Source organism: Notothenia coriiceps, unplaced genomic scaffold (genome assembly GCF_000735185.1).
Source record: "Notothenia coriiceps isolate Sejong01 unplaced genomic scaffold, NC01 NC01_scaffold00026422, whole genome shotgun sequence".
In the NCBI taxonomy this organism is placed as follows: Eukaryota; Metazoa; Chordata; class Actinopteri; order Perciformes; family Nototheniidae; genus Notothenia; species Notothenia coriiceps.
Genome location: NW_011359123.1, coordinates 341987 through 357470, shown reverse-complemented (window position 1 = coordinate 357470; position 15484 = coordinate 341987). Strand labels below are relative to the sequence as shown.

At 41.2% G+C, this 15484-nt stretch overlaps 1 protein-coding gene across 1 annotated transcript in view; it reads right to left on the bottom strand.

Moving 5' to 3' along the window:
* The window catches only part of bod1l1 (biorientation of chromosomes in cell division 1-like 1), a 27927-nt gene extending 14537 nt beyond the window's left edge, over nt 1-13390 (bottom strand). Inside the window, exons 1-21 of the mRNA XM_010784547.1 lie at nt 13153-13390; nt 11817-11941; nt 11478-11671; nt 10433-10888; nt 9610-9756; nt 9352-9506; nt 9080-9176; nt 8888-8990; nt 8743-8800; nt 5700-7386; nt 5549-5607; nt 5231-5351; nt 4803-5096; nt 4669-4715; nt 4535-4586; nt 4387-4451; nt 2575-2656; nt 2361-2419; nt 1948-2023; nt 1474-1520; nt 1149-1320 (exon numbers count right to left, since the gene is read on the bottom strand). Coding sequence (XP_010782849.1) covers nt 1149-1320; nt 1474-1520; nt 1948-2023; nt 2361-2419; nt 2575-2656; nt 4387-4451; nt 4535-4586; nt 4669-4715; nt 4803-5096; nt 5231-5351; nt 5549-5607; nt 5700-7386; nt 8743-8800; nt 8888-8990; nt 9080-9176; nt 9352-9506; nt 9610-9756; nt 10433-10888; nt 11478-11671; nt 11817-11941; nt 13153-13269 — 4213 coding nt within the window. The 5' untranslated portion in view covers nt 13270-13390. The remainder of the gene's footprint in view (nt 1-1148; nt 1321-1473; nt 1521-1947; nt 2024-2360; nt 2420-2574; nt 2657-4386; nt 4452-4534; nt 4587-4668; nt 4716-4802; nt 5097-5230; nt 5352-5548; nt 5608-5699; nt 7387-8742; nt 8801-8887; nt 8991-9079; nt 9177-9351; nt 9507-9609; nt 9757-10432; nt 10889-11477; nt 11672-11816; nt 11942-13152) is intronic.
* Nucleotides 13391-15484: the final 2094 nt, after the last annotated feature.

Sequence of the window (15484 nt, the reverse complement as noted above, 5' to 3'; positions counted from 1 at the left end):
CGGCGTGCCAGGGAGCAGGGAACTCTTCTCCGCTCCTCTCCACCCACAAAAAGTAGACGAACACCTCGCCTCTCTAGAGTCCTAGTCGTCCTCGTTTTGCGAACGGAGACCCTCCCTCTTTCTTTCTCGGTGTCGCCTCTTATTGTCCTTCCCCTGTGGTACACGCCTTCAGAAGAAGCGACGAAAACACCGTCCTGATGTCGCGGGTGAATGTCCGGGGCCGCGATACATGATGTCCCGCCAGAGAAAATACTGGTAATTTATAAATACTCAATGATGGTAAATATTGACGGGTTTTTCCCTCGGAATAAGACATTTCACACTTTGTGTTAGTGGTAAATAATTACTCAATGATGGAAAAGAATCGTCATGTCTATTTACACCCCACATCGCCGGTTTTTGTTAACATTTTTTTTCGCCAGACAACATGTCCCGTTAAAGTTTACATTTTTCGGATAAAATTAGAAAAGTGCCTTCTTTGTTATTTATTGAGCTATAAAACAAATTGATTTCCTCCCCCTTTATATATATATATATGGGGAGAGGCGGGGCTATTGCTTCAACGTTATCAGGAAATGATCCTATAGGCGTAAACACGGAGCCGTTTGCCCCCCCAGAGCGTTTCGTTTGCAGATCTACCCACCTTGGGACCCGTTATTGTTAACGTTTTATGAGTTTCCATGTCGGCCTCGTGTGGCCGAACCGTATGGTCGAGAACTGTAGCAGATACGATCGTTACCGTTCTTGTGTGGCTAGGGCCCAAGTCATCTTGCCAAATAGTGAGCCTGTGTTGATGTATGCTAGAACTGGTTTATAAATGGTTCTTAATGATTAATAAAGTGTTTACAACCTAATTAATAACCTAATTATAAACCCTTTATGAATCCTTTATAAGGGTAGTCTTATTGTAAAGTGGTACCGCTTCGGTAAATCAATATTGTGCAAAAGTGTTCCTCAGGAATACATTTTTTAAAACATTCAAATTATATTTTCCAGATCCTGATATCTTGACTCAACTTGAATATTTTGGCTAGTGCATTATATCAATGGACTGATATTGCACAATGACCCGGAAGAACAGTTCCCTTTAAAGTGAAATCCTAGATCAGACGTTAACAACAATTGTGTTTGCTGATTTTAAATCTTACCAGCAGAGGTGGGTTCCTTGGCAGCCGCTCCTGAGCGCCTCCTCCCGCGGCTCGGGGTCTCCTCTGGTTTCTCAGGTTCTTTAGGTTGCTCCTTCTCGGTCTCCTCGCTGGTTTTGGATGATCGACCCCTGCGAGGCGTCCTGACCTCCACAACCTTCTCCTGGTCCGTTTCCTGAAGGTAACAAGAATCCATGAGCAAATCCGTGTGTAGTCAAAATAAATGTATACAGAAGTCAATTCAAGAAAGGTTTTGAACTCCCCAAAAAACACACATTGCACCAATTTCATAATTACATGGTGGTTTTAGGGAAAAGGCTGTGTTTACCTCAACAGACGGTTGCTCTTTACTTTCATTTTCATCCCTCTCATCACCTGATCAGGAACAGAAAACAAGTGAACACATGAAACTCATCCCAAAGGCAGATCCATTTTATGAAGTGTGCTCTTCAGTGGATTCAAAATGTTATTTACTGACTGGATACAACATTTAAAAAGGTTCCTATTTAGTTGGATAGCTCATAACCAGCAGTGGCTCTGTCAGTAGGGGCTTGGACTGTGAGCCGTAGGGTCGCCGGTTCAAGTCCCCGACCAGACCTAAAATATGGGGATTCATCCCTCCCTATTCTCTCTTAAAACATTAATTTAACCTTATCAATTGATCAACTTATCATTGCAACTCTAATGTCTTAAGATAAATGTTTAGTTTTTCACATGTAATGAAAGTATAAAATCTTCGCCAGAAACTTTGAGAATTATAGGCGTTGAATCTTGAAAAGTGGGCGAGGAAAGAAAATCTCACCAGATTCCTTCACTGCGGCAACTTTCTGAGTGGACAGCTTTCGCTTACGTCTTCCTCGTCCCTCCGTCTTCTCTTCCTACGACACAAAATAAGAGGTTAGGACACTGCGTCCACACCTACATTTATCAAATCTGTAACGCAGCGTCCACACGGCGGCGTGCGTTGAAGCTTGCCGGTGGGCGTGTCTGAAACTCGACCAACAACCAATCACATGAATCTCCCACCCCCGACACACAAGCACGTGGTTTGATTGGCTAGAGCTTGTACTGGCATATGATTTGATTGGCTGACGCTTCCGTCGAGCAACGTGAGCAAAGCGACGGAACCACAATGCAGTTCGGCAAAGCGTGACGTCACCCCATTCAAAGTGGACGGGCCGTAAGAGCCACATTGTACACAAACTGTTGCATTACCTTTTCTGACAGATCTGACCCCTTCTCATCTTCCTGGCTGTCTGTACTGGAGACATTACCTGAAAACACAAACAAAAATGACTGACCGACAGTAGAGGAGTTGATGACACATGAAAGCCATGTTCTGGAGTCCGATTTTTCTAATTTTAAATATCTTATTTAAAGGCAGCTGTTGAGGAAAGAAATTGTATGATACAAAAGTCACATGACTCACTAATTTGTTTGACCAGTACGGACTGACCCACTGATCCACTTTCTCTGATCTCCTCAGTCTTCTGCGGTGCATTGTGTTCCATCTGGATATCATTTAAAGATCAACAAAAGGATTTGGATCAGACAATATCATTACATTACATTGCATTGCATTTAGCTGACACTTTTTCGACCAAGAAGATACAAACTTGAAGAAAACAGAATCATATAAGTACATCAGGTTTCGTAGAGCCAAAAAATTTCAAGTGCTACTCAACTGGCTTTAGATAAGCCAGTCCTTTATTAGTATACAAGTGCTTTGTTAGTGTATTGCTCGAAGTGGAGTAGAAAGAGATGAGTTTCTGCGCCGGAAGATGTGTAAGCTTTCTGCTGTCCTGATGTCAGAGACGAAGTCTCTCCCTTTCCGGTGGACCTCCGTCGGACCTTATTTCAGAAAAATTATGTATTGAAGTCAATGGCGAGAGAAAAGTTATCTTTCGATCCCGTTTCAATTTGTGCCACGATTTACACATATGATGTCTGTCAATTTAAAAGATAATTTTGCAAGTAACAAAAACAAATGTTTTGCCGTAAAACTTTGAAGTAAGACTTTTTTGTGAAACCACTCAATGAACTACATCTCTGGTCTCGCACAACAACACACGTCACCAAGATGGCCGTCACTACTGTCTTACCAAACAAGGGATTGACTACCCTCACCGTCACCACAATGAAACACGTCCAGAAGAATGTCATGCAAAGCTGCCTGCCTGCCTGCCTGGTCTTTTTAATGTTCAATGTTACCATTTGTGCAGATAGCATGAAGTAGAATAGATCCCCGATGCTAATGTAGCATTAGCATGTCTCCCCGGGGGCATCCGGGCTTAAACGGTGTACTATAGAATGATCACACCGGTGTAACAGTACTCTTCAAAGGGTTCACGAAATATGACTACTACTCTTACTGTTTAACATTTTGGGTTACTTAAAGGGGACCTATCATGCAAAATGCACCTTTGTACTTCTTGTATACATGAATATGTGTCCCCGGTGTGTCAGGGAACTCAACAAGTGTCAGAAATCACAAACCTCTCTTTTCCTCCATACCCAAAATCTCTAAGAACGGGTCTTTAACGGATCTGATACAGACTGATCAGATTTGAAAATGGTTTGACATCAGTGACGAGGAGCTCCGCCTATATGGCCAAATGAGGCATGGCTAAAATGCATGATCTGTTTGGTATTTTGAAAAAGAAAACATATAAATATACCTTATATAGGTATAGCCCTACAATATATTATTCAAATATAGCATGATAGGTCTCCTTTAATGTTACTTCATGTTAAGGCTTATACAAATGGCAAGGCTAAGGCTGTAATGCTAACTAACGTGCTCACTTACGCGACTCTGGGATTTGTAGTCTTTCTAGTTGTGTATTTCTTATATTTCAACCGTTTTACAACAAACTGTGACTTTTTTGACATAGAAATTATTTTTTAAGATTGACCAACATCATATGTGAAATTCATGGCACAATTCAAACGGGATCGAAAGATACGTTTTCTCTCTCCATTGACTTCAATATATTATTTTTCCGAAATAAGATCCATGGGTCGGAAGTAGATGACTTTGAAGTAGAGACTTCGCCTCTGAGCTCATTCCAGCATTTTGGAGCCAGGATAGCAAACCGACGTGTTTTTGCTGATGGGAGCTTGGGTCCCCCTCGCAGTGCGGGTACAGCGAGCCGTTTGGCTGATGCAGAGCGGAGCAGGGGGAAATGTTACAGGTGGTTTACATCTGAACAGAGTGAGCGTGACGGAGGCGAACACTTACAGTTTGTAGATCACTCTTTTCTGTGGCAACGTTTCCTTCCTCCACTGTCTTACTCTCAGCTTCACCTGGTGGAGAAAAGAAGCAGTGTTAAAGATATTGCTTACAGTATTAAGAATGTCTGTCAAAGTTAGATGAGAAAACATCTTACTATGATCTACATCCATCTTGTCCTGGTCGTCATCAGCTACCACTTCCTCGGCCTGTTTCACAATAGATAAATGAGTTTGGTATTGTTTACAATTAAACAATGTAAACAAATAAAATGTATTAATGGTACCTCACCTTCGGGCTCGTCTTTGTGTCTACAACCTCTGCACTCTCAGTTTGGTCTAAAATAACGGTAGCATGAAAAGTTAACAGTCAGATTAAGACAACACATCTTTTACTTTTTTACAAGAATGTTTTCAAGCACTCACCTTGTTCAGTGGAAACTTCTGAGACTTGTTCAGTGGATACTTCTGAGACTTGTTCAGTGGAAACTTCTGAGACTTGTTCAATGGAAACTTCTGAGACTTGTTCAGTGGAAACTTCTGAGACTTGTTCAGTGGATACTTCTGAGACTTGTTCAGTGGATACTTCTGAGACTTGTTCAGTAGGAATATCTGAGACTTGTTCAGTAGGAATATCTGAGACTTGTTCAGTGGTATCAACTGCAGTAGTGCTTTCATCTGTGGTTTCTCCAACTTCTTCTGACACTAAAGTACCAGCATCTGAAATATCGTAGACAGTCAAATTAAATGAATGAGCATCGTCAGGCTGAAACACAGTTGATGCTTAGTCATTAGGTATTAGGTATTTTACCAAACGACAAACTGAGTGGTAATCATTATAGTAAAACGTTTACCTTCGTTGGTAGTTGATGCTGCTGCCGGTGCCGTGTTTCCATCTAGCTGTTTCTCAGGAATTTGAGTTGTTTTAGCTTCATCCATATTTGAAATAGATTGATTTGAAGTAGTTTCATCGTCCTGTGTAGAAGCAAAATTGTGATTTTCCAAAGCACAATAACACCTTATAAAATGATACTTTGAAAAGTAGTAGAAATGTACCAGGTCATTTGAAAATAGTCCAAAAGGAGCAAATGAAAACCAAAGGAAGAATGTTTTTATCCATAGACAGCAAAAAAAAAGGCAACTTAATTGTACAATGTGGAAAATGCTCTTACCTGTGGAGCAGGAGAGTCCTTTCCCACATCCTTTTCTTTCTCTGAACACTCCGACACATCTGTAAGAGAAACATATTTCTATTTAGGAAACCTCCCGATGTGTTTATGTAGTAAATAATGCACACATTTTCCCACACTGTTCTGTATTTACCTGCAGTGCTTGGTTCCTCAACGACAGCAGCTGGAGACGGCTCAACGACAGCAGCTGGAGACGGCTCAGCTTCAGCAGCCGTTTGCTCTTTTGGTTCAGCTTCAGGACTTTCCTCCAGTTGTCGGGCCGTCTGACTTTCCTTTGGTGCCTCCCCTTTATTCGGGGGAATTATTTTGGAGGCACCTTTAGGATCCATGGAGAGCAGAGTGAGAGCGGCCTCCTTCATCAGATCAGCGTCCTGCAGGAGGGTCTCCGGCTCCTCGTGGGGGAGTCTGGCCTCGGCTGAAGCACAGACGTCCATCAGAGCCAGCAGGGCGTCGGCCTCGGCGGGCAGGACGGGGATCTCGCTGAGTCGGGACTCTGTGTCGCCCTCGGGGGGCTCGGGGGTGATGTCGCTCAGTGCGTCGCAGGTATCGTCTGAGTAGGGGGTGGTGACGGGGTCCGAGTCGGTGCTGGTTTCCTGCAGAAGGGAAGGTTTCTTCGGCTGCTCCTCTGCGTCGAGTGAGGACACTGAAGACTTTGAAGATTTGTCTTCTCTGGGGGTTTTCTTCTCCTCCTCGTTATCGTCTGTCTTTTCTGGGACTTTGTCTTTCTTCTCTGTTTTTTTCTTTGCAGTCTTGATTTCAGATTTCTCCTGGGGAAGCTCCTCTGAAACCTTTGGCTGTTCCTTTACCTCTTTTCTCTTCTCCTTTGACGCCTCAGGTTTTGCTGCTGAACTCTGAACTTTATTATCCGTCTTCGATAACGATGGAGTCTTTGTTTCCTCTTTAGATTTTGATTTAGATTTATCCACGGTTCTAACTTTTTCTGTGGGCTTGACCCTTTTTGAATCTTTGTCCATCTCAGAGCCAGACTTGATTGATCTCTGGCTGTCTTGATCTGCTTTGCTCTTCTCCTTCTCGCTGTCTTTACCTTCAGTTTTAGATTTGGGTTTGTCTCCTGGCCTGTTCTCAGTGTGGCTCTTTGACCTTTTCAGGACTTCCTTTGAGGGTTTATCTTTCCTCTTGCTGCTGTCGGACCCCGGCTCCAGGTCTGACCGGTCCTCAGAAGAGCCGGCAGAATCGTGGCGGAGCAGCTGCTTGAATTCACTTTTCGCTGAAGCTTTCTCTCCCTTGACCTTGTCTTTACCCTTATCCCTTATTTTGTCCTTCTCTGTTTTAACAGTATCAATAGATGGAGCTCTTGCCTTCTTGACAGCAGCATCTTTAGGACCCTCCTCTGCCACAGCTTCTGACGACTTCCCCTCTCTTGTAGTCCCGGTCATTTTCTTCTCACTTTTAATCTTAGGCTTCTTCTCCCCTTTGTCTTCAGAGGACACTTTAACAGCTTCCTTCTGCTGAGATTCCTCTGCCTGCTGTTCTGATTTTTTCTCCTGCTTTTGTTTGAGTTTGAAACGTTCATCTGACAAGCTGCGTTCTTTGTCTTTGCGTTCTTTAGGGTGAAGTTCCTTACGGGACAACCGATCAAATTTCCCACTGGTGCGTGGTTTGAGAGTCTCTTGGGAACCTTGCTCCAGCTCCAGGATGAAGGAGTGTGTCCGGCTTTTTTCAGAGAGCTTTTTGGGTTCACTGGAGTCTTCCGAGACGCTGCCGCTCACCCTTCTGTTCCACTCATCAGACGAAGCTGATTCTGATAGGTTTCTCATTAATTTCGGTTGTGGAGGCTTTAAAGGTGTAGGTCTTAATTCCTGATATTAAAAAAAACAAAACAAAAAGGACGCATGTTACATCTCAGCAATCCTGCTCCCTATGATATAATTAAGCAATAGCTCACGACAGGCCGTGGTATATGCTCATTATATCACAGCTAAGGGGCGTGGTTCGGCCCGACGCGAAGCAGCAATTAGTGATGGGAATTATGGCTCTTTGAAGGGAAAATAAGCGAAATAATCACCAGGATAATGATTGACTGTATTGCCAGACCTAATGTCAATAATCTTCTTTGTAAACATGACACAAGGTGGCGCCATATCCATGTCAGTGAATGTACTACTTTGAATTTAGCCTCTGTATGTGTTAAGTAAATAAAGTTGTCTTGCCTTGAATGAAATTCACGCAACTCTTTACCAATGACTGAGCCTCCGTACAGTGAGTAATGGCGAAGACCGGAAGTACTCGGGCTCACACCCAGCCGCCGGAAGTTGATAGACGCCATCTTGTGCAACTAGCCTATTCATTATGTTAAACCTTCAAAAGTATCTAGATATCCCTGCCCTAATGCCAAAGGAACTGCACACTGAATATGTTTTGCCGTTTGATGTCTATGTCTGGACCGTTGCGTCAAAAAGGAGAGCTTCTGCCCCGTTACTTCTCCGCTGCTTTCTTGTTCCAGTTTGTTTGCTTTTCAGCCCAACGGTATACTGTTTTTCTCAGACGCGGAGGGATACTGACTTGTTGTGAAAAGTAACTTACAATTCTACCCGTGGTATACGCTCAGTATATCACGGCTAAGAACCAATCAGATTGCTTGATTTGACTTGTCCGTTTTATAACAGGGTATATGCAGGAATCCTGAAGTCAAATGTAATTCCTTTTAAGACCCTTTCCATACATTTTAAGACCTCATCGCCACTGCGAGTTTTAACAGGTTACCTTGGCGACACACGTTACCTCACATTGACTATATACAGTATTGATTGTCCTTCCTCCTTATCTTCCAACCATTTGGACGCAAACTTGCATTTCCCCATAACGATGTTGTTTAACAACTGGCGTAAACGGAGCTTCGTGTGCTATCAAGCAGTGAGCGTGCGATGTCCTGTTCAGATGACGTCAAATCCAACGGGATGCCATAAATAAACTACACAGAATCACACTACACACCTACGCAATGATTACATTCAGGCAGACTGTAGAATACAACCTCATGGACAATTTATATACTTATTGAAAACAAGCTGCAAAATGTAATAACTTGGAAAATGCCGTTTAATACTTTTTAATAGCCTTAATTTTTGCTAAATTGATTTATCAACTTTTAATACTTTATAAGACCCCGCGGACACCCTGGATAATCAGTTTTATTCATGAAGTCTTTCACATACCGCTTTCTTGGATCCTTCCGTATCTCCTCTCTTTCTGCTTGAAACCTCTCCGTCTTTCCTGAAGGGAGAAAGCATTGAATGCATTTATATATTGTGTAAACTTTAATATTTGGTTCTTTTGTTTATTATCAGCAGCGTTAACTACCTTGAGTCTAGCTTCCTCTTCCTGTTGAGAGCCACTTTTTTCTCCAGAACTTTCCTCTCCTTGCGAGCCTCTTTGGCTCTGGGGAGGTTCTGCATTTTCTGATCTGTAGAGGAAACAAAGCCTGATAAATGGTAGTTCTCAGTTTGAAGGAACATAAAAACAAGATTTTATTAAAACATAAGATGAAAGTACCTTGTTCTTCGGCCTGTGCTGCTTTCTGTTTACGCCTCTCTTCCATTCGCTCTCTGTTCTGTTGTCTCTTGAGCAGCCTTTCCTCTTTGTCCTTTGCCTATGAGAGAAAGGTTGAAAGACAAAAATGACAGAAAACTTAATTTAAAACAATTCTGCGTTGTTTTAAAGCTCACGATCAACTCATTTGCCAAGTAAAGCCTTTGATTTAAAAGCAGTAAAGCAAAGATGCTCTGCTAACGCCATGCCTTCAATGTCAACATTAATAAACTCACCACAGATTTCCTTCGTTCTTCCACAGTGACTTCATCATCCGAGTCGCTATAGTAACGGGAGTAAAGGAAGGGCTTGTGAACGTAGGCCTTGCGGCGAGGTTTGCGCTCCACTTCTTCTGCGTCTGTCGGCTTCTTCTCTGCATTCTCATCTTGATCTGAGGCAAGATAAACAAAAACATGAGTCTCTAACATAGAGACAGGGTTGAAAATGCAATGTTTGGTAGTAGCGACCACAATTAACAAAGGGATGAAGGAGACCATCTGATGGAAGCTCCCCCTCCTCAGAAGAGTCGGACAGCCCGTCGTCTTCACTTTGTTCCTCGAATGACGACAGGTCGCTGGTGTGGACGGAGCTCACTGTGATGTCACTCAGCCCGTCCAGGTCCGAGTCCTCCAAAAAGTATTCTGCAGGGCAAAGATACATCAATATTTAAACTCAAATTTTGCAAAAACTGCAATTCCTACTGACATATAAATGGTTAGCATTGAGGTTTTCATATATTGATATGCCTTGAACCTTTTGTTATCTGCTGTAATAACTCATATAAGGAAATAAAGAGAACAACACAACAGCAGTGCATCAAATATCCACAAAAAAATCCTCGTTTTCCAAAATGTAATTATTATTATGTTACTCAAGTTCAGTGGATTATCTATTGCGTTAGGCATACAGATGTTTGCACCATACACATCTGGACAATGAGAGAATTGTTTTATAAGTTCTAAAAGAAAATCTTTGAATTCTCTCTACTAGGAAATCCAGAAAATGCCCATCACAGTTTCTTAAAAAGGTCCTCTTTAAATTATACACCCAATGATGCAAAACCATAACAATATAATTCATTTTACAATGACATAAAACTAGATAAAAGTAGAAAACCTTCGTATTTTCACGACAACAGTTAGTTTTCTGTCGCTGGACTACTACTCAACTAATAATTTCTGCTTGAACTTTTATCTACCCGAAGAAAATGAATATAAAAACCCTGAATACTAACACGTGGTTTTATCAAGATATATTATGCATGCTGACTAAGTCACAGTAAAACAGGAAGTACCTACAGACAGTACAACAGCTCACCTTCTTTAATCCTCTCTCTGGCTTTCTGCTTATCCTGACTTGGGGATTTCAGAAGATCTTCATCCTGCTTCTCCTCCGTGGGTTTCCCAGTTGTTTGGCTTGCAGCTTTATCCTTCTCCTCTTCGGTCTGTTCCAGAGTTCCTGACTCCTCCTCTTCCATCTTCACCTCCTCTATTAACCCCTCTTTTCCCAGATCCACCTCTTCCTGCGTGTCCTCCGTCTTCACTTCTAGAGCCTGAACCTCTGAAGCCAGCTCCTCTTCCTCGTCCTCATGGTGGCTGTCCCCTTCCTCAACAATACACATGTCCTGCTCGCCCTCCTCCCCCATCATGGGCTCATCTCTACGTCCTCTGTCGGTGCTCGCCCTCACGCTGGCCTCATGGTTTAGAGAGGTTATGGTGTCCAGGATGGACATGGCGTTGCTGGCTGCCGTGGTAGTTGGAGCAGATGACGAGGCTGTAAAAAATATAATGTTGCATTTTAATTATGTAAGTGTGATCCTTTTTTATTTTAATTGTCTCCTAATATACTATTTTTAGGTCTCAGATATATATAAAAATATGTCTTTGAAGTGTTTTGCTCAAAATACCAAATTGATCACCCATTCTAGCCATGCCTCATAGAAACTAAAAATAAAAAGAGATGGGGGGGCTTTTTTACACATACTCTCTCCAGTACAGTGTTAGCTCTGAGTGTTAGCGAGGCTTGCTAATGTAAACAAAGATTATATTACTTCCAAAACACGTCGCACATTGTTTCTGATAGCAACGTTTCTGATAGGGCCGTAGGTCTAAAGCCATCCCACATCTCCGATATTACGTCACATCGGCAGCAAATCTGGATCAGCTCCGTTGTACCCCCGTTTTTAGAGATATGGGTACGGAGGAAAAGACAGAGGGTTTTGTTTTCTGTGACTTTGTGAGTTCCCTGGCACACCGGGGACACATATTTATGTATAAAAGACAAAGATAGGAGACAGTTAACTTTTGTGAGAAATTCCTCATTTTGTTTATCATGGTTGACTGATGGATCAAAAGCGGTGCACCTTGCTCAGGAATGCTGCTGTCTGGTTTGATCTCAGCTGAAGGCGGTGGTGGCGGCGGCTCCTCCTCCGAGCAGCTGCCAGGGAACAGAAACTGACGAACCACCCTCTCCACCTGCGGCCTGAAGATATGGTTGACTTTGGGATCCACCGTCTGGGCCACAATCCTGTCCACCCCCTGCTCCAGCATCCCAGATCTAAGAGGAACAGTTTCATTTTCTAAGTAAAACTAGTTTAAAACAACATAACGCAAAAGATACATAGCCATTCCTGAAAAGTATAAGCAAAAGCTGATTTAAATAATAGAAAGTGGAACATGTATAATTCTCCTTTCTCACTCACTGCAGCACAAGTTGTCTGATGTTGTTTCTCAGCTGGTTCTTGTTCAAATGAGGGCTCCATGTGTGGTTAGAAAGGTGATTGGACACAAAGTTGTCCACTCTTTGTTTCAGGTTCAAGTAAGCTGGCTGCAGGAGAAGAAAACAACAACATGATCACAGTGGAGAAGCTACTTTTGCATGTTTACTAAATACTTAATTCTCTTTTAGTATATAAAATGTCAGCTTAAGTGGTTAACTTATCTTCTGAAGTAGCCACTGGTATAGTAAAATACATTGAATTGTAGTAAGAAAATAGTTAGTGTTCGGTCTGTGTTGTTTTAACAGCAAATGTGAAAGTCAGCTGCCAAATTGCAACAAGCAACTAAACTTATAGTCCTTCATATTGTCCTTTTACATCCTTTGTCAAATTGGTATCAGTTGTCCAAAAAGAGTCAGTAGCATGTTTGATATAAACCCCACAATAATGTAAATACAAATTGTTTATCATAGAGGTCTAACTTGACCTTCTCATCAATATGTAACATGAATGATTGTGAATTACTGTTGCAACAACACATTCATATGTACTTATTCTGTATCATAACAATGCTCAGTGGTATTTATTGTACTTTTTCAACCTCATTAAAACTACAGGAACATTACTTGTTTACGTTTAAAGTTTTAACAAAAGTAATGGACGAAATTGATTTGGTTGATTGTCAAACAAATAACACAACTATGCCTTCCCAAATAAAACCCTAAGGGGGATGAAAATATGTGAAGTACACTACTTAAACACAATGTTTTACTACTTTGTACTTCCACTCCTACAACTACAATTCAGAGGTAACACTTTGCTCCACTACATTTATTAAGTACCTTTAATTACTTCCGATAGATTTCGTTTTATGAAGTGAAATATAGACAACACTTAAATAAGACTTTAGTTACACCTGGAGTAACATTCACAAGCTACCTAACATTTAACAATTGTGATAAACACATGAATGCATCACTCATTAGAACCAACACATAAACAATATGTTATAATAATATGAGCCAATCTGCATAATGAGTACTTTTAGTGTTGGTACTTTAAGTATACTTGTTGTACTTTAACTTGAGTAACATGTTGAATATAAGACTCTTACTTGTCCTAGACTGTGGTATTTCTACTTTTAATTAAGTATATGATCTGAGTACTTCTTCCACCTACAGTGAGGAGTAGCTTTGGTGATCCAATACAGATATCTACTATCAATGTACCCTAAAAAAGATTCACATGTTGACGTTACATTACCAGTTATATAAGACAGTAAACAGTTACACATTATTAGACGTTATGACTGTTTCCTTACCTTTGTGTCAACGTCTGCCAGGCAGTCCCTCCTGAACTGGTCGAAGAGACCCTGAGTTTTTAAATGATTGACGATCATGGAGACCAGCTGTGGGTCTCCGGGCGGTAAACCTGCCATGTCTGAATCTAGTAAGCGTTATCTTGCACTCGGTTAAATAAAATTAGGCAATAATGACAACCACATGAGGATATATCCGACTTGAACGGCCCAGGCTTCTGTTGTGGTTTGTGCAGTTCGAAGCGGGTTTGAACCGGAAAGAGAAAAACGGTTGGCTTCCACTGAACCGGAAATGCTTTGAAAGGGATGGCTTGCTTACCTAAATAAAAGCTTGTAACACTATTACATTTTCCGTGAAACGCGTTAATTACCGCTTTATTTTGCACACATGCCTGAAACCGATTTCCATGATAGTTTATAAAAGTCAGTGTCGGAAATGGTCTTGATTCAGCGTTATGGTCTTGGATATAACCTTGTTGAACTCAATGGTTGAATGACTAAAGGGAAATTAGTTATTTATTGTTATTTGGCGACATCCAGTGGTTTGAATGATTATTGCAGCAAGAATAATCCACATTTCATTTACACATTCACTCATTAATAGATTTCTTTTTAATTGAATAAGGTAAACAAAACTTGTGATATTATGAACTGATGTACTAAAAATTAAATTGTCTCAGAAGTTAGCGAGGCTAAGTAACGAATAATTGTGTGTGCTTTCACGGTATAATATCATTGTAACCTTGCGAGGTGATTGGCTCTGTCCATTGTTAGTCGCGGCGTGATTGGCTCAGGTCCACTCTACATTGGATAACGAGTGTATAGATTGGATGATGATATTGGAAATTTGATTTTGACAGAACAAAAAAAAATTCTGGCAGCGGTGGGATTTGAACCCACGCCTCCGAAGAGACTGGAGCCTTAATCCAGCGCCTTAGACCGCTCGGCGTGATCAAATGAGATTTTGAAGAAAAATGCCACATTATCAGATTGTGTTGCAATTACGTAACAATGATTTAAATGTTATCAATTACTTTTCACAGTTGGGACAATTCTTCAGTCTTATCCATCTTTAAGGAAATCTCACCTACACATTATTATGTGAGCATTTGTGTGTTCCCGTAACAGTCAGTAGATGGTTGCAAATTACCTACAAGGAAGTTATACAGAGAGGTTTTACTCTTGAAGCTTTATGAAAATGTTTTTCAGGATAGGCTTATAATGGGCCAGAATCTCAGCGAATCCCTTACACCAAGTTCTGTTTAGGTAGGTTGAACTAGAAAAACCTGTTGCAGCAGTAAATCCTACCTTCATACATCAACCAATGGTCAGTTTTGTTTTTAACTAAACTCTTTTTGCTTCACATATGTAAATAAGGTTGATACAAAATAAAAAATGCTTCCAAAATTAGTTGGATGAACAACTTTGTAAAACTGTTTAAAAAAGCAGAATATAACATTTTTTATGACAAACTGTTGGGATTGGCAGAATGACAAACACATTTAGATCATCAATTACTTAAACGTCAACCCATTGTTTTAGAATATTTATTAGAATGTAAAAGCATAGCTTGAGGGGAAATAAAACATGCTATTCAGTACAACCCTCAAACAATTGAGAAAAGTCAGCGTCAATCAGTCCTACAGTAGTACTTTCAACTGTCAACACTGATACAGAAAATGTCAAAACGGTTACAGAAAGTCAAAATACAACCGTGTACATTTAAAATAAAGAAAACAAAGGTTCAAGAAGGAAAAGACTATAAAATACCTCTAGATAAACATAGATAAGGACATCACACTGTACAAGAAAAAAAGTGGGTAAACNATCGAACTGCCCGATTAATCCCCATATTACTCGTTTTATGAAGGAGATGTCCGGTCACTAAGGCGCATGATGTGTGTGTGTTTGTGCTCTGCTCAGCTCTGCGTGTGTGTTTGTGTGTGTCCGACAATGGCATTTGTTTTCAAATGACCATGAACAGTAATTTACACACATCTGGCCAATTCCATATGTATATGTGGGTGCTCCCAAATGAAAGACATTTGTTTAATCTTAATGTCGCACTGTCTGCCACACACACACACACACACACACACACACACACACACACACACACACACACACACACACACACACACACACACACACACACACACACACACACACACACACACTTATCATGCGCCCGGTAAATACACTATCCCGTTGTAATGACTTTAATGCAATATTTCTTTGTGCACAGACACAGTTAGGAAAACAAAGAGAGTGTCATATGGGAGCACCTTAGACAGGAGAAAGGCTGTGACCCTGCTGAAGGCGAGCCAGGGCAGGA